This window comes from Tupaia chinensis, unplaced genomic scaffold (genome assembly GCF_000334495.1).
Source record: "Tupaia chinensis unplaced genomic scaffold, TupChi_1.0 Scaffold000217_1, whole genome shotgun sequence".
NCBI lineage: Eukaryota > Metazoa > Chordata > Mammalia > Scandentia > Tupaiidae > Tupaia > Tupaia belangeri.
This window is the reverse complement of record NW_006159692.1, coordinates 4,798,018-4,817,126: the sequence shown is the minus strand read 5'-3', so window position 1 is coordinate 4,817,126 and position 19,109 is coordinate 4,798,018. Positions and strand designations below refer to the sequence as shown.

The 19,109-nt window shown below is 37.9% G+C and overlaps 1 protein-coding gene across 2 annotated transcripts in view; it reads right to left on the bottom strand.

The window, feature by feature from the left end:
- The window catches only part of EXOC6 (exocyst complex component 6), a 195,381-nt gene that overhangs the window by 106,010 nt on the left and 70,262 nt on the right, over positions 1-19,109 (bottom strand). For both annotated transcript variants that reach the window (XM_006147639.3, XM_014587534.2), the window contains exons 8-12: positions 17,271-17,339; positions 11,301-11,384; positions 4,295-4,341; positions 4,053-4,173; positions 2,349-2,420 (exon numbers count right to left, since the gene is read on the bottom strand). In XM_006147639.3, the coding sequence (XP_006147701.1) occupies positions 2,349-2,420; positions 4,053-4,173; positions 4,295-4,341; positions 11,301-11,384; positions 17,271-17,339 (393 nt within the window). The remainder of the gene's footprint in view (positions 1-2,348; positions 2,421-4,052; positions 4,174-4,294; positions 4,342-11,300; positions 11,385-17,270; positions 17,340-19,109) is intronic.

Below are 19,109 nucleotides of genomic sequence, written 5' to 3'. Positions count from 1 at the left end.
CCCTTGCAGAGGTTTATGCAACCATCACTGTAGATACCCCAATGCCTCTAATAGCTAAACTGCCTTTATTTTATTTTTTCATTTCTCTGAAGATTTCCTAGAATCACATTAAATACTTCAATTGTACTCAGAAGTGCCAGTCCTAAAATCATGTTATGGTCTACAAAGTGATAAGGAGCTTACACCAGAATATAAATCAACACATAAATATAAATCAATGCTGCACGGAGAAAGTCTTGCTTGCAGTGAGATGCCAACTGAGCTAAACCTTCTCCCTAGTGAGACAGCTAATCTGCATTCTGATGAAAGCCCCCTTTTCCTACAGACCTAAAGATCTGCAGACAGCTAACAGTTCGCAGAGCAGTACTCTTCAACTGCACTTTGAGTAGCAATGACTTAAGTCACTAGGAGAGCAAAATTCCCTTAAATTACATAGAAATAGGCCCCCAAATTAGGGCGGCCCCAAATAAAACTTACCAGTTCTCTTCTGGAGAGATCAATATACAGATAATCATAAAATGCATGAAAACCACCAAAAAACCCCAGAGTATTTTGGTGTTACAATAAAGACATACAAATTAGTAAGAATATAGGGGAAAAAATAATTTACTAAAAGAACTCATGGAATTTTCTACTTAGGTTCAAGAATAAAGTAGGCAGGGGCCAGCAGGTGGCATGGTACCTGAGGCACTGGAGTCCCACATGGCTGACTATGGTTCAAGTCCCAGATCTGGAGGCTTGCTTTCTCACTTTCCATCTCTTTCTCTCTCTTTTTCTCTCTGATGAGTGCACATGCCCTATAGCAAATTAAAAAATAATACTATTAAATAAAATAAAATAAATAATTCTTTAAAAAAAGAAGAAGGGACCAGCAGTTAAGAGTAATAGCTATGTTGCTGGACTCCCACGTAGTCAATCATGGTTCGTGGCCCAGATCCAGTGGCTTAAACTCACGCCGGGCGCGTGTGTGTGCATGCCCAAGATCCCAAGAGGAGAACAGAGGAGAAGGGATTGCGGTGTGGCCATCCCCCCTGGGGGGTGATTTCTCACTTTCTGTCTCTCTGTCTCTCTCTGTCTGGCGAGCGCACGTGCCCTATAGCAAAAACCTCTCAAAAAAAATAAATAATAATAAGAAGAAAGTAGACAACTATTATTCTAGGATGCCAAGACTCTTACTATAAAGAAAATACTTTAAATCAGCATTTTCCAAACCATATTACATGAAGTTTTAGAGCTCTAGGAGAAGTTCCAAGCAGGGAAAAAGATTTGCAGGCTAGAATGTAAAAGGACAGTGCTGCGTAGTCACACCCCCTTGGGAAACTTACCCTACAAGTTTGTTCTGAGAAAGCCTTCTAGTGGAGGAGTCAGCTTCATTTCAGTTAGTATTTCCCAAACATGTCTGACCACAGAACTCTCCTCCCCTTTTATCCCCACTGAACTCTTTTTAAGGTGACATCTCATCACATTTTGGAAAAAGCTAGCCTTATATCATGAAATGTATACTTCTAACCATAAAACCCCACAATTTTAAGTATGAGAACAAAACAAAATGCAATCAATTGTTTATTATCTTTGATCAAGGATAGACAAGCTGGAAGTCTTAAAACTTAGAAAATTAAAAATCACATTTATTTTAAAACCTAATGTTTTATTCTAGTTTTAATCTTATTTTTAAAGAGAAAAACAAACAAACCAGATGCAATGTAAGGTGATTTGCTCAGCCCTAGGACACATGGCAAACTTGAAATTAGTAAGAAAAGAGCATATACAGCTTGTAAACTGCTGATACACGCTTTCACATATAGTGCCACATTTAAAACCCAGACAATTCTGAAAACTGGTGACGTATAGCCCTGTTTTCACAAATGAAGGTCTAAGGCTCAGAGAACATACAGGTGTATTGTTCGCTAACTGCACAGACAGCACAGAAAGGCACGTCCGTGTGATTCCAGGACTCCTCCGGGTCCACTGCTCTCAGGCAGGACTCGTACCCTCTGACTTCTAGTTCTGGGTCCTGCCCCACTATACCACTATCTATGCTTGTTTATAATGCTTTTGTTTTTTTTAACTGCAGAAATACTTTATTCTAACTGAATGGAACCAAATGGTCAATATTTTAAAAGACACAAGTATTCCCTGCTTTCTGCTGAAGCTCTGTAATAGGCAAGGAGGTGGTTTGGACAGTCTGGGGTGCTAGAAGAATACCAGGAAGTAAGTAAACATTTATTACTACTATTTATTACCATTGATCCATAATAAAATTAATGAGTGCAGTTTTTATTTTGCAGGTCTTTAAGTGTTCAAAATAGACATTAATTAACATTACTGAATGTTAGGTTACCACCCACCTGCAAAGTATCTGCGAATATTACAATGAGGTTCTTCAGCTCCAGAACGAGATCAGGATCGGTGCAGTAAGACTAAAGAGTGAGGGGACGGGTGAGGGGGGGAAATACAAACAAACGGAACAACAAACAGAAGCATTCAGTAAAAAACTAAGAAATGAGAACCTAAAAACTCTTCTAATATGCCAGGCTTAAAATAAACTTAAAATCTGGGTTAGCTAGGTCCATGGCTGGCTTCCTCTGTTCGGGGTAAAGATCTATTCTTAGGCAGAGATCATATATGACATGCTGACAATAATTGGATAACATGAAAACACATTTCTGAAATCTGCACACACTTAATTTTGGTCAGAGAAATGACGCTTATATTTGTAAAAGTCTTTAGATGCTCATTAACAGGTTATTTTAAACTGAAAAGGAGTTTATATACACACCACGTATTTTCACTTTTTAAATGTTTTATTCTGCATCTCATAAATGAGATACAACACATTATTTTTCCAATATAAGAATGACTATTTGAGTATTTTCTTAGTAATTAACCACAATAAAATTACTAATTTCTTTTTTTTTTTGGTACTTAAAATAGGTACTTAAAATAGGTTGAAGGGGAATTGCTAGTTTATGTGGTATGTAGATTATAAATATACTCTATCAGGAATGTAGATTCTTGATATAATTTATTCAATGAACTACAACTTTAACATAGTAATAAATGACGGTACATTTTCTCATGATTTATATTTAGATGAGTTCTTTTTTTTGGAGAGATTTTCGCTATAGGGCACGTGCGCTCACCAGACAGACGGAGAGAGATATAGAGACAGAAAGCGAGAAATCACCCCCCAGGGGGGATGGTCACGCTGCAATCCCTTCTCCTCCATTCTCCTCTTGGGATCTTGGGCATGCATGCACACGTGCCCGGCGTGAGTTCTAAGCCACCGGGTCCAGGACACGAACTGCGGCCGACTACGTGGGAGTGCAGCAACATAGCCATTATGCTAACTGCTGGTTCCCAGTACCTATTTTCAATTATAAAGTTAATATAAATAGGTCACAAAATTTTAAGTATGGGGGTATTTCATGATGGCAAACTACTAAAACTATCTTAAGAAAAAAGTCTATAGTGGCCAATAATTAATTTCAATAGTTCTTTATAACACTAACATATTTATTATTTTTATGAACGAATTAAGAAAATATTTGATCGTTTAATTTTTCATCCATAAAAAACTATTATTACATAAAATTGTATAATCTCAAATGAGTACAAATTCTGAAAATTGCAAATATTTAAGAAATTCATAGTTGTACCATATTATTATAAATCACAAACATCGAAGAACAAGTTCTATTGAGTTCTATAATGGTGAAGTTTATTTTGAAAACAAAGAATTTGGACTGATAATTAAAAACCCTTTCTCCACAGTGCTTTTCAGTGATCTGATAAAGAGGTCAATCGAGACTAATGAGACCAGCTTAATTCTTCATTTCCTATAATGCGGAATAAAAGTGTCTTGGGAAACCCTAGTCAGTTGCAAAATCACAGCCTGATATTACCAGACAAACAAAAGCCTGACATTACTACTTTTAATTCTGAGCAATTACCAAAAAATGCAGAATGAGGGATACAGTATTCCTCTGACACTATGCAGAGCAGAAATGTTTAAAGCGACTGAACTAAAGTTTGTAAATTGTCTGACTTACTGAATGGGCTCTCAGGACAGCAATTATCTTCGAGAGGGCCATGTTCCAAAGTTCATCAGTGTATGCCCTGGTTACTAATCCTTGGGTCACATGTAAAATATGATCTTCCACCACAAAGAACCTAAAAAGCAATGACCAAAATAGCATGTTTTAAAATAAATAAATAAAAAGTGCATATATTATTTCGGGGTATTTAACACACTATAAAATGAGTAATAGTGATTTCCATATTAGATACATACCCTACAATTTGAGTGAAATATCTTCTATAGCCATCAACTGTTTCATGCTTAAAATGAAAAATAAAAAACAATTTAAACCAATACATATCATTAACAAATAAATTCTAAATCACTACATCTTCATTAACAAATATTTATTGGGAACCTACTATATGTTGCATACATTTCTAGGAGTTCATTTGTAAATAAAACACCCTATGGAACATACAAAGGGAGATATGCAATAAACAAGTTAAAAAGTCAGTAGGATTTCAGAACTCCCTTCTTGGCAGATTGGTTCAAACCACCATCATCTCTCACTTTGACTACTCGGTCATTCCTCTTAACTCGCCTCCCAGTCATTCTCCACATAGCTGTCAGAATAATACTGAATAAACATATCATTATATTTTCTGACAAAAAGTCTTTCAATGGGACAAGCAGTTGGTGTAATGGCCATGTCGCTGGACTCCTTTGTCGTAGACCCTGGTTCGAGTCCCAGACCCGGTGGCTTAAACTCACACTGGACGCCATGTGCATGTGTGCCCAAGATCCTAAGAGGAGAATAGAGGAAAAGAGACTGTAGCATAGCCATCCCCCTGGGGGGTGATTTCTCGCTTTCTGTCTGTTTCTCTGTCTTTCTGGTGAATGCACGCCCTATAGCAAAAACTTCTCTAAAAAAAACAAACAAACAAACAGAAAAAGTCTTTCAATGACTTTTCATCTGATTCAGAGCAATAGTCTAACTACTGGCTGAGCTGTGCTGGTGGTGGCTCAGTGGTAGCATGAACTGCAATTCCAGAGGCCACCCGGAAGAGCCTGGTTTGGCTGCCAGGTGGAGCTAAGTAGGCCAGGCACACACACGTGTCCATAATCAGCCTGTCTGGGAGGGCTTAGGAGAGAACTGAGGTTGCTTTTCGTTCTTTCTCTCCCTCTTTTTCTCCCTAATGAAAGAAAGATTTTTTTTTTTTTTAAATTAAAGTGCTTGGGACCAGCAGATGGAAGGCACAATGGTTATGTTGTGAGACTCCCACATAGTCAACAACAGTTCTAGTCCCAGGCCAGGTACATGAGGGTGCATGCCCAAAATCCTGAGATGAGAAGGGAGTGCAAAGGAGAAGGGAAATTACCCCTGGGAGGTGATTTCTCTCTCTCTTTCTCTTTGTCTCTCTTATCTCTCCAGCAAGCACAAATCTCTCTAAAGCAAAAAAAATTAAACTGCTTAAAAATGGCCTACAATTGTCTGTATTTATCATTTTAACCACAGGCACACAGGATAATATGATCATTTGATTTTCATTCATTACAGATATATTAACTGAAATACTCATTATTTCAATTCACACAAATGTTATATCTTGCATAATTTAAAACTGAGATCAAATTTTCAAACATTTAGGGTTTTATGCAAGTTTTTTGGGGGAAAGGATTGTTAATACTTCATAACTTAAAACTATTACGATGAGGAGGGACCAGCAGGTGGCATGTTTGGTAAAGTGCTGGACACTCCCACATGGCCAGTCATGGTTGAGTCCCAGACCTGGTGATTTGCTTTCTCACTTTCCTTCTCTGTGTGTGTGTGTGTGTCTCTCTCTCATCAAATTAAAATAAATGAATGAATAAATAAAATTAAAAATAAATAATTCTTTAAAAAATTATTTATAAAAAAATATTACAATCGAGGGACCAGTAGGTGGTGTGATGGTTATGTCGCTGGACTGCCATGTAGTCAACTGTGGTTCAAGTCCCAGACCCAGCAGCTTAAAACTTACACTGGGCACGTGCGCATGCATGCCCAAAATCCTGAGAGAAGCATGGAAGGGAAGGGACTACAGTGTGGCCATCCCCCAGGGAGTGATTTCTCACTTTCTACTCTGTCTCTGTCTCTCAGGCGAATGCATGCACCCTCTAGCAAAAATCTCTCCAAAACAAAAATTATGATCAGGAGACTAGCAGATGGTGTAATGGTTACATTGCTGCACTCCCACATAGCCAACCACAGTTCAAATCCTGGATCTGAAGGCTCGAAACATGTTAGGTACATGTGAATGCATGCCCAAAATCCCAAGAGAAGAATGGAGGAGAAGGGATTGCAGCATGGCCATCCCTCCAGGGTGATTTTTCACTTTCTGTCTCTGGTGAGCGCATGCGCCCTATACCAAAAATCTCTCTTAAAAAAAAAAAAATATTATGATCGTGGCCAGCAGGTGGCATGGTGGTTAAGGTGCACTGGATTCCCACATGGCTGGCTACAGTTTGAGTTCTGGATCTGGTGGCTTGCTTTCTCTCGTTCTTCCAGTAGTTACTCTAGAAATCACATTATGTATGCATCTCTAAATAATCAAACTCTAAAATTTTAATCAATGGTTTTACTTTTCTGGACAATTCAGACATTGTAGGATAATTTGATTTCACTAATTTCCATCTCACTATAATGTTTGTTACTGTTATGTATTTTAACTCCATATTGCTTTAAAGTCCATAAATATGGGACCAGCAGTTAGCGTAATAGCTATGTGGCTGGACTCCCATGTAGTCAACTGTGGTTTGAGTCCCAGACCTGGTGGCTTAAACTCACGCTGGGCACGTGTTCGTGTGTGCCCAAGATCCAGAGAAGAGAAAGGAGGAGAAGGGACTGCGGCGTGGTCATCCCCCCTGGGGGGTGATTTCTCGCTCTCTCTCTCTTTCTGGTGAGCGTGCACGCCCTATAGCAAAAATCTCTTCAAAAAAATAAACAGTCCATAAATATTTTGATATCATTTCCTACGTCAATATAGATTTACCTGGATATTTAAGCGTTCTTTGCTATTTAATTCTTCTTGTAACTCGTATCTGTCACTTAGCATCACTTTCTTTCTGCTTGAGGAACATAGCCTTCCGAGTACCTTTGAGGTACCTTGGTGGAAAACTGTTCTTTGTCTGAAAAAATCTATATTTGCCCTTATTTCACTGGACATTAGAATCTTAGGTTGACTCTTATTTTCTCTCAGCATTGAATATACTTCATTGTCTTGTTTATTTGAAAATAATCACTTTTCTCTCTGGGTACTTTTTTTTTCTTTTTTTTTAGGTTTTCGCCATAAGGTGTATGTGCTCACCAAAAAGAGATAGAGAGGGAAAGTGAGCTATCACCCCCAAGCAGGGATGGCCATGACATAATCTCTTCTCCTCCATTCTCCTCTCAGAATTTTGGGCATGCATGTACACATGCCCGGCATGATTTTCAAGCTGCTGGGTCCAGGACTTGAATTGCAGTGCGCCATGTGAGAGTCCAGCACCTTGACCACCACACCACTGGTTGGGCCCTTTATGTGTTTACTTAATGACTATATATCTTTAGTGAAATGTCTATTTAAAGCTTTTATCCATTTTTAAAATCAGTTTGTCTATACTTTTTTTAATTATATAAGTTCTTTAAATATTTTTGCTGTAAGCCCTAGTCAAATTAGTTATGCAAATATTTTCTCCAAGTCTGTGTCTCGTCTCTTCAGTGTTTTCTGACAATGCTTTTTGAAGAGTTTAACATTTCAATTTCAATTCATCAATGCTTTTCTTTTATGGTTTATGTTTTTTGTATCTCACTTAAGAAAATACTGCCTAACTCAAAGTTAAAAAGATCTTATCAGAATTTTGGGCATGCATGTACACATGCCCGGCATGATTTTCAAGCTGCTGGGTCCAGGACTTGAATTGCAGTGCGCCATGTGAGAGTCCAGCACCTTGACCACCACACCACTGGTTGGGCCCTTTATGTGTTTACTTAATGACTATATATCTTTAGTGAAATGTCTATTTAAAGCTTTTATCCATTTTTAAAATCAGTTTGTCTATACTTTTTTTAATTATATAAGTTCTTTAAATATTTTTGCTGTAAGCCCTAGTCAAATTAGTTATGCAAATATTTTCTCCAAGTCTGTGTCTCGTCTCTTCAGTGTTTTCTGACAATGCTTTTTGAAGAGTTTAACATTTCAATTTCAATTCATCAATGCTTTTCTTTTATGGTTTATGTTTTTTGTATCTCACTTAAGAAAATACTGCCTAACTCAAAGTTAAAAAGATCTTATCCTTTGCTTTTATTCCTAAAATTTTTACAATTTTGATCCTACATTTAGGATCATGATTGATTTCTTGAATTGCTGAGCAAGGTAAAGGTCAATATTCATTTTTTTGTACACGGCCCATTTAATGCTCTGTGGTCACGGGACAGACGGTGTATGTTTTCAAGATGTTCATGTATATTGATATTTATTTTACAAATATGAACTACGTTGAAATCTTCCATGTGCACTTGAAACACATGTACACTGCTGCTTTGGATGGGGTATCAATAAATGTCAGTAAGATCAAGAAAACTGATCATGTTTTTCAGGTTGTCTATTGATACTTTAACTTTGATATTCTGCAATTTCATTTTTAGATACCTAAGAATATATTTCTTTTTATTTAACCTACTTAGGATCCCACAGGCTTCACTCTATAGTTTTCTGCTTCTCATCTTCACAGAAAATTTTTAGCCATATGCCATAAAATATTTCTGTCCCATTTGTTCTATCTTTTCTAAAACTCCAATTAGATACACATTATCTGAATCTTCTATGTCTCTCTCCTGTGCTTTTCTTTTTGTCTTTCTGTAATGCTTATTAACTCACAGATAATCTCTTCAGATCAATGAAAAGAGAATCCATCAAATGTCAAACCTATTCATAACATTTTTAACACCAGTTAATGTATTTTCAATTTCTAGATATTCCACTTGAGTTTTCATCACATTTGTCATTCCTTGTCATTTCTGTTCCGATTTATTTTAGGAAGTTTACCTTTTATTTTCTTAAACATTAAATAGTGCTATTTTATACTCTATAGCTAATAGTTGAAATATTAAGTATTTTATCATTATTTCTATTGTCAGTATTTCTTTTTAAAGGATTACTTTATTTAACCTTATTTATTTATTTATTTTAATTTGACCAGAGAAGAACAGAGAGAGAAAGAGGAAAAGCGAGAAAGCAAGCGCCAGGGCTGGGACTTAAACTGTGTGGTTGGCCGTGTGGGAATCCAGCGCCCTTAACCACCATGCCACCTGCCAGCCCTGTTGTCGGTATTTCTATTGATTCTGGTTTTTAGTAATTATTTTTCCCGTAAATTGCCATTTTTTTCCTTGAAACTTTAGGACATTTGTTAACTCTGGGATGAAGGTACAGAGACTTAACTTGCTTCTGCCAGACACTCGGAAGCAGTATCAGCATGAAACCCCTTTAAACTAAATTTTCAACTTAAGATGTTTTTTATCTTCAAGGTGAATGAATTTGGGTTGCACACACATGACAAACTGCTTGCTGTAAATTCTAAGAGATTTTCTTTTCTCTGCTCACTCAGCACCAAGATTTAAGATGGGCAATTTTCCTTACAATATTTGCCAGAGGGGACAGAATGGTTTTTTTCAAATGGTTTTATCCCTAGTTATCCTAATAATGGGGCCTCAAATCCTTCAGCATCTCAGTGTTGCAAGAGAGATCATCTCTTATTAGATGTCTACTCTGGATGGGCACTGGGCAGAGCCTTCTGTATCCAAGTCCTCAGAAACGCACTCCCCTTCAGAAGATGCTCCTAGTGCAAAAGCTATATGTTTGATTGAGCCTTTCTTCACTTGAGTCTTCCCGCTTCATTTGTTTTATACGAGGTATAAGCCACATACAATAAAACTCTTTTTCGCATGAAGGTCTTTTAAAAAAAATTTTAATTTAATTTTACCGTTATTTTTTATATTTTATTTTATTTTATTTACTTATTTTATTTTATTTATTTATTTTTTTTGGAGAGGTTTGGGATCTTGGGCACACACGCACACGCACCCGGCGTGAGTTTTAAGCCACTGGGTCCAGGACACGAACCGCGGTTGACTACATGGGAGTCCAGCGACATAGCCATTATGCTAACTGCTGGTCCCGTATATATATATATATATATTTTTTAAGTTGACCAGAGAGAGACAGCAAGAGTGAAGGAAAGCAAGCTGCCAAGTCCAGGACTTGAACTATGGTCAGTCATGTGAGAGTCCAGATGTCTAACCATCACACCACCTGCCAATGGGTCTTTTTAAAAAGTTTATTTTCAGGCCAGCAGGTAGCATGGAGGTTAAGACAGCTGGATCTCATTTGGCTGACTAAGCTGTTTGAGTTCCAGACACAGAGGCTTAAAAAACATGTTAGATGCATGTGTGTGTACCCAAAATCTCAAGAGAATGGAAGACTGCACTGTGGTCATCCCCCCCTGTGGAGTATCTTCTCATTTTCTCTTTCTGTCTGTCTACCTCTCTCTGGCGAGCGCATGTGCCTTACAACGAATTTTTTTAAAAAGAAAGTTTATTTTCATAAGTGAGAACACAAGCATATGAGAGTGTGGCGCACCTCTGACAGGGTCCTCCATCCAGCTTGTTTTCAGGTCAGTCTAGGATCCAAACCTGTGGTTGCCATGTGGCTTCCAGCTCTACGAGAGTCCAGTAGGAAACTGCCTATTTCACTAAGGCTGGGCCTCATGCAGTTTCCATGAGTTCTCATAAGCACGTCTATTCATACAACCACCACCACAACCAACATACAGAATAGTTCCTTTTCACTTGTTTTTGGTCTAACTTTCCTGTCTGCTCCTCAATAAAAGGACCTCTAAAAAATCATTTAAATTTTAAAAAACAATGTCTATTTAGCATCTTTAGTTGTTTTTTCCATTGGAACAATGAATCAAGGTACACACATCGTCAGAAACTATCACTTACTAAAATTTTATATATTCACTTGTTGATTTCTTTTTAATTCAGTGTCTGTCTTCCCTAACAGATGATAGACTCACAGGAAAAGGGACTTATCAGTTTGGTTGACTGCTGTCCCTCAGTGGCTGAGCCAGTGACTAGGGAGGGTGGGTGTTCAGTAAATATCTGTAGTTGGATGAAGTTTGGCACAGCTCTGGAGTAACTGAAGGGGGAGGAAACAAACAGTGACAACATACTGGGTGAGGATTTGCGCGTACGCACCATGCTTGACTGTGGTTGCAGTACCAGTCTCGCCTGTTTCTTTCTTTGTTTTCGATAATAATTTTCAAATGTTTCCACATCACCCTAAAATAAAACCAGCAAAATAATGAAAAACATGCACACACACAGAGCTGAAACAGATACTTTTACTCCCACAGAACTGTTTCAAATTTTCCAACAGGACTATACAAGCTGAATGGCATTTCATCTTAGAGCACAAACAAGTTTTTGGTACTAATAAGTTCAAAATCAGTGATTCTATTCGGTTTCATGACCATTAGGAAGAAAAAAGCTAATTTTAAACAATTCGACACTTGCCCGACTTATCTATCACGTAGGCTTCATGGACTTTTGAGCAAACCAAACACAGCTTTCGGTGAGGGAGACTCAATCAAGCATTGGCTGCCGGGCCGCTCTGCTGCATGTCCACGGCTCCGTGGCCTGCCATCTTCTTCCATCTCCTTGCCACTCCCTAACTCTCAGTAGACCCAACTTATGACTGTCTTTTCACCTCCAGGCTTTTGTATAAGCTCTTCTTGAAATATGCTTCTGGTTCCCTTTCCCTAAATGATTTTTACTCACCCTTCAGGATTCACCATAGCTGTCACTTCCTTTAGAAAGTCTTCCCTGACTTCCAAAACCTCATGATTTTCTGTTATCCCATAGTAAGCTGTACTTCTCTATCATACCACGCTGTGGTTTCCTGATTCGTCTGTCTCAGTGCTGTCCGAGAGCACTGTCTTTGATGATGAGTATTTTCTACGTCTGCGCCATCTAATACAGGAGACACTAGTCACACATGGCCACTGAGCATTTTAAATGTGGCCAATAGAACTGAGATACTAATTTTTAAATTTAATTTTGTTGCCAGAGAGCACATGTGCTCACTAGAGAGAGACAGAGAAAGGGAGGGAGAGAAAGCACCCCCCTCAATGGAGTATGGTCATGCCACAATCCCTTCACCATTCTCCATCCTATTGGGACTTTGGACACATATGTGCATGTACCTGGCATATTTCTCAAGCTGCCGGATTCAGGACTTGAATTACATGGTCAGACTTATGGGATTCAGTGCGCTTAACCACTAGGCTACAGGACTGGCCCAAGGTACTAATTTTTAAATTCTGTTTAATTTTAATTTAAACTTAAATGGCCACATATATCAACTAACTACATATTGGAAAATAGAGAGACTCTCTTTCCCACTTGACTCCAAGTCTGTTAGGACATGGTTCACATTCATGAAGCTTTTGTTTTCTTTTCTTTTATTTATTATTATTTAATTTGATGAGAAAGAGAGAGAAAGAAAACCCAGAAAGTCTGGGACTTGAACAGTGGTCAGTCATATGGAGTCCAGTGCCTTAACCACCATGCCACCTGCCAGCCTCTGAGAGAGGGAAAGTGAGAAAGCACCCCCAGTGGGGATGGCTCTGTCACAATCCCTTCTTCTCCATTCTCCTCTTGGGTTTTAGGCACACACGCACATGTACCTGACATGTTTTTCAAGCCACCAGGTCTGGGACTCAAACTACACAGTTGGCTTTGCAGGATCCAGTCACCTCAACCACCTCACCATTGGCTGGCCTGTACCATTGTATTTTCATCATTTAGAAGAATGGCATGGAAGGCACTCAGTAAGTATTGTTGAATGAAAGACTGAACAAATAAATGAACATCTTATGGCCATTCCCACTATCTTGTGCCCTGCTTAAAGGAGAATCCATCCAGGCTCATAAGAAAAGGTGGAAAGTCATTACCCTGCTCATCTAAGGTCCAAAGCAAAGCAAAACAAAACAAAAACTAGCAACAGAGAAAAGATGTCAAAATCATTATTTTCTTTTTTTAAAAAGTAATTATTTAATTTTATTTACTCATCCATTTATTTTAATTTGACCAGAAAGAGAAAGAGGGAAAGTGAGAAAACAAGCCACCCAGTCCAGGACATGAACCATGGTCAGCCATGTGGGAGTGTTCAGCGCCTTTCCTATCATGCCACCTGCTGGTCCCAAAATCCATATTTTGAATGAAGAAAACTTTTAAGTTACTTTCTTTATACTTAAGTAGCTATAAAAAACATGACTTTTCTTAGTGCTGTCTAAAGTGAACTCAATACAAAAAATATGTTTACCTAGGTATGTTACTTATGGAAGTTCTTCCAATTTTTTGGTATTCAATTTTTAAAAATTCAAAATAACTATAGTCCCCCTATACAATTTTAATATGGTGTCTAAATTTTTTCACCATGAGTTGGAATAAATGAAAAAGATATCATTTCAAGCATATTAAATGCTGGAATTTTAAAAACCAAGCCATATCCAAATAATTCATTTTAAAAATACACATGTATAATGGGACCAGCAGATGGCATAATAGTTATGTTGCTGGATTCCCACATGGTCAACCACAGTTCAAGTCCTGGACCTGGAGCCATGAAACTCATGCCGTGTGTGTGTGTGTGCATGTGTGCCCAAAATCCCAAGAGGAGAATGGAGGAGAAGGGATTAAGGCATGGCCATCCCCCCCTGGGGGGGTGATTGCTCGCTTTTTGTCTCTCTGTCTCTCTGGCAAGTGCACACACCCTACAGCAAAAATCTCTAAAAAAGAAAGATAGTTCTATTTACTTGAATATAATTACTATTCTTTTTCAATTACATGAATAATCCAAACCTCAAAACTCCTTAAAAGTAAATGCCTTCAGAAGACAATGGGATGGCATATTCTAAGTGCTGAAAAAAGAAAGAATTTTATATCCAGCAAAACTATTTTAATAAACAAAGGAGAAATCCCAAATAAAACAAAATTAAGAGAATCTGATGCTTGCACACCTGTCCTTATAGGGAATCCTTCAACCAGAAATTAAATGACATAGATAGTAACCCTAATAACACATGAAGAAATAGAGAGTACCAGTAAAGGTAAATACTGAAGTAAATATAAAGACAATATAAATGTATTTTATTTGTAATGTTTTTCTTTTATCTAATTTAAAAGTCAACTGTATAAAATTATAATTATGAAGCTGTAGCAATGGACTTATAATGTACAAAAATTTAATTTGTATGAAAACAATAACACAAAGGAGAGGGTATTAATTGGCACCAGATTTTTTAAAGAATTATTTTATTTAAATTTATTTATTTATTTACTTATTTTAATTTGGCCAGAGAGGGACAGAGTAAGAGTGAGAGCAAAAGAGAGAAAGTGAGAAACCAAGATGCCAGTTTCAAGACTCGAACCATGGTCAGCCACGTGGGAATCCAGCGCCCTTAACCACCACACCACCTGCTGGTCCCACAGCATCAAATTGTTTTAAGGTATAAAATTATTTGCAATTCCCAGAGCGAATACTAAAAAGTAAATAAATGAAAATAAAGTAAATAAATTGATAGCTAGAAATAAGAGCATTAAAGTGGTACATGAAAAAATGTTTGCTTAATATAAAAGAAGGCAGTAATAGAAGAACAGAGGTATAAAAAGACATAAGACATATTAAAAGATAAAGAGCAGACATAAGTTCTACCTTACAAGTAATTACATTAAATGTAAACTAATTGAGCATTTCGTTTGAAAGGTAGAAATTAGCTCACTGGATTTTTTAAGAGATTCAACAATATGCTAGCTATAAGAGATACACTTTAGATGCAAAGACACAAAGAGGTTGAAGGTAAAAGGAAGGAAAAAATACACTCTGGGGACCAGTGGATGGCGTAATGGTTATGTCGCTGGACTCAGACGTAGCTGACCACGGTTCGATTCCTGAACCCGGTGGCTTGAAACTCACACCAGATGCATGTGCGTGCATGCCCAAGATGCCAAGAGGAGAATGGAGAAGGGATCGTGGCATGCTCAGCCCCCCGGGGGCGGGTGATTTCTCACTTTCTGTCTCTCTGTCTCTCCAGCAGCCACACGCACTCTATAGCAAAAATCTCTCTTAAAAAAAAAAATCACTCTCTTAACAGCACTCAAAGAGTGCTAGAGTGACTACACTAGTATCAGCCAAAACAGACTTTAAGCCAAAAAATTACAAGGGACACTTTATGATTAATAAAAGGGGGGGAGTCAATCCATCAGAAAGACATAGCAATTATAAAGGTATATTCATCTACCTAAGAGGTCCCCAAAATACATGAAGCCAAAGCTTGCAGAACTAAAGGAAGAAGCAGAATTCAAGTTGTGATTAGAGAGATTAATACTTCCACTTTCAGTAACAGATAAAAGAAGCAGTAGATGGACAAGGAAAGAGAAGACTTGAACGTCTACCACCACCCGACAGCCACCAGATACACATTCTTCTCAAGGAGCCACATTCCAGAATAGACCCTGCAATAGGCCATCAAACAAGCCTCAATAGATTTTAAAGAAGATTACACACTCGCAGAAAATTTTAAAGTAACACCAAATAACCAATAAGTTAAAAAAAAATTAGAAAATTCTTGAGATGAATGGAAACAATTTAACCAGTAAGTTAAATGGAAAAAAATGGCAGTAATTAGAAAATACTTGAGATAAAAAAAACAACATACCAAAACACAGCTTAAGCAGTGCTAGAAAGAAATTTATAACTATAAATGTCTATATTTAAAAAAGAGGGCCAGCTTATAGCCTTCTGGTTAAAGCAGCTGGATTCCACAAGGATGACTGCACAGTTCAAGTCCCAGATCTGGCAGCTTGAGAAATATACCAAGCGCGTGTGCGTGTAGGCCCCAAATCCCAGAAGGATGGAGAAATGGAGGGGAGGGGCCTGCAGGGTAGCCATGTCCGTGATGGGTATTTTCTCACTTTCCCTATTTCTCTTTCTCTCTGGTGAGTGCACACACCTTTTGACAAAATTTTGAAAAATAGAATGAAGCTCTCAATTAATAACACAAACTTTCACCTATGTAAAAGCTGCAAGACACAGAAAAGCCAAATACGATTCTATTTTTATGAAATTACCAAAAGACAGAAAGTACATTTGTGCTTGCCGAGGGCTGTGAGGAGGGGAAAATTAGAGTGCTCACTAATCAAACAGGGTTTTTACTTTGGGGGTGATGAAGCATTATGGAGTTATTATAGGTAGGGGTAATGGCTGCAAATCCCTGTATATACACTAAAACCACTGAACTGTATACTTTAAAAGGGCAATTTGTTTTTAAGAGGGATTTTTGCTATAGGGAACGTGCATTCACCAGAGAGACAGAGAGACAGAAAGCAAGAAATCACCCTCCAGGAGGGATGGTCATGCCACAGTCCCTTCTCCATTCTCCTCTCGGGATCTTGGGCACACATGCACACGCACCTGGCATGAGTTTTACACTGCCAGGTTCAGGACTTGAACCACAGTCGACTATGTGGGAGTCCAGCAACATAACCTTTATACTATCTGCTGGTCCCTAAAAGGGCATGTGAGTTATATAATAAAGCAGTTATTTAAAAAAGGATAACTAGTCAGTGAAAAATAAGAACACTGTAGTGTGGAGTAAACATATTTATAAATAACACGATGCAAGGACAAAGGCAAAAGGGGAAAGTAGAAGTATAGTATTTGGGGACCAGCAGGTGGCGCAGTGGTAAAGGTTCGAGCTCTGGACTAGGCAACCTGAAAATCATGCTGGGTGCCTGTGCGCACCAAGCCCAAGATCCTGAGAGGAGAAGGGAGGAGAAGGGATTCCAGCATGGCCATTCCTCCTGAGGCATGGCTTCTCACTTCTACTCTTCCCAGCAAATGCACACATCCTATGGCAAAAATCTTAAAAAAAAAAAAAAAAAAAAAGTATATATGCAATTTTAAGTTTCTTAAAAGATACATGGAGTAGTACTTCGCTTGAAATTAGACTAAATTTTTTAAAGCACCTTACACACAGTGGGTATTTCACAAATATTCATCAGATGAAGATTTATCTGAGCTTATGAACAATCTTTAAGGCACAAAATATATACATGCCTTTTTAATCACATAAATATGTATGCACAAATATAAAATACACTTACCAAAACAGAATAAATGTGCAAACATCGATAAACAGGGGAAAAGTCAACAAGATCCTGAACAGTTAAGATCTGAAAAAAAAAAATTAATTATAAGTAAACTATAAAGTTGAAGATAAGATTCACCAGCTTTGTATTACAACACTCACTAAATTCTCTCATAGAAAGCATACGACGTAAACACAATGCCTTTTTTAATTTTGACATTTACTCAGTTTATTATTTCTTGCATATTACTGTTGGTATTTTAGATGGTAAGATAACAGAGTGGAGAGAGTATATAAATTTAACATGCTCGGGAGATCACCAGAAAATGATTACGCATAACTAGATACTTCGTTACTGCTGTAGGTAAAAAGGGTTCATGGATTTATGAGTCAGCTATAACAAAATTTCTTTTCTTAAGCAGCTAAGTCATGTGATTTATTACTGCGCCAAATCAAAGACACTATCGTTATGATTTTATAGATCACTAAGAAAGAAAAGAACACAACCACTTGCAACTACAGCACCATCGATTTTAAGATGAATCTTGAATTCTGAAATGTTGTAATACAAAAATATAACACCTCAGAGGTAATGAAATATAGTATCAAGTTTAACAAACTTGAGAGATACATAAACCCTTTCTTTTTTTTCATGTGCCATTACTTTTATTTTTAATGTCCAGAGTTTGTAAGACAAGGGCCAGAGCTTCCTTCCAGACACAAAAATTGTATACGTTCTCAACTGGCTGGTGAGGCCAACAGGGGTACTCCTTGTCTAATGCAGTTTCTGGAAAGACTTCAATCAGGTCTTCAATGGTCATCTGATCAAATGGAATTATGTTCTTCATCTTCTCCAGCTGTTTCGGATCGTCTTCAATCCTGGCCTTTGAGAGTGACACAAACTCAGCACTTCTCACGTCTTCCTTTATTCCGGTGTCCGCCTAGACAGTGTATTTACCCTCCAGCCCAGGAACCTTCAGGGCATTAAACTTCTTCTCGAAATCATCCACCAAATCTGCCTTGGCCACGATGGCCTTGGAGTATGCCCAGTCGATAGCAATCCTTCACTGACCCCCAGAAACATATAAACCCTTTTTAAAATAATGCATTTCTACTCTCGTGAATCCCCACAGTGAACTTAAGTTATTTTTATTATAATATTATTTACTAGGGAAATGATAACAAAATGTGTGAATAGTAAAATAAATTCAAGAGACTAAGGAAACAATCCATTTACTCTTAGAGTATGGATTTGGGGATAAGGTGTGGTGACCATGTTGCCAGCAGGTAAAGATATGCAAAACAGGGACCAGCAGATGGCATAATGGTTATGTTCCTGGACTCCCACGTAATCAACTGCTATTTGAGTCCCAGACCCAGCAGCTTAAACCTCATACTAGGTGCATCTGCGTGTGTGCCCAAAATCCCAAGAGAACGAAGGAGAAGAGGTGGCAGAGTGGTCATCCCTGTCCCTGTCTCTGTAGGGGTAATTTCTCATTTTCTCTGTTTCTCTCTGTCTCTCTGGTGAGTACATGTGCCCTATAGCAAAGATCTCTCTTAAGAAAAAAAAAAAAAAAAGACATGCAAAACAAAGTGGAGAGGGGCCAACGGGTTACATGGTGGTTGGGGTGCTGGACTTTCACATGGCTGACTGCAGTTCAAGTCCTAGACCAGGCAGTTTGCTTTCTCACTTCCCTTCTGTCTTTCTCTGGTAAATTAAAAAACAGTGATAATAATAATACATTCAATTAAATAATTAAATAAAACAAAGTAGAGAAAATTGAAGAAGATCAGATGATCTATTTTCACCATCCTGAACTTTAAGGGAGAAGAGAATACACAGATTCTATAAATA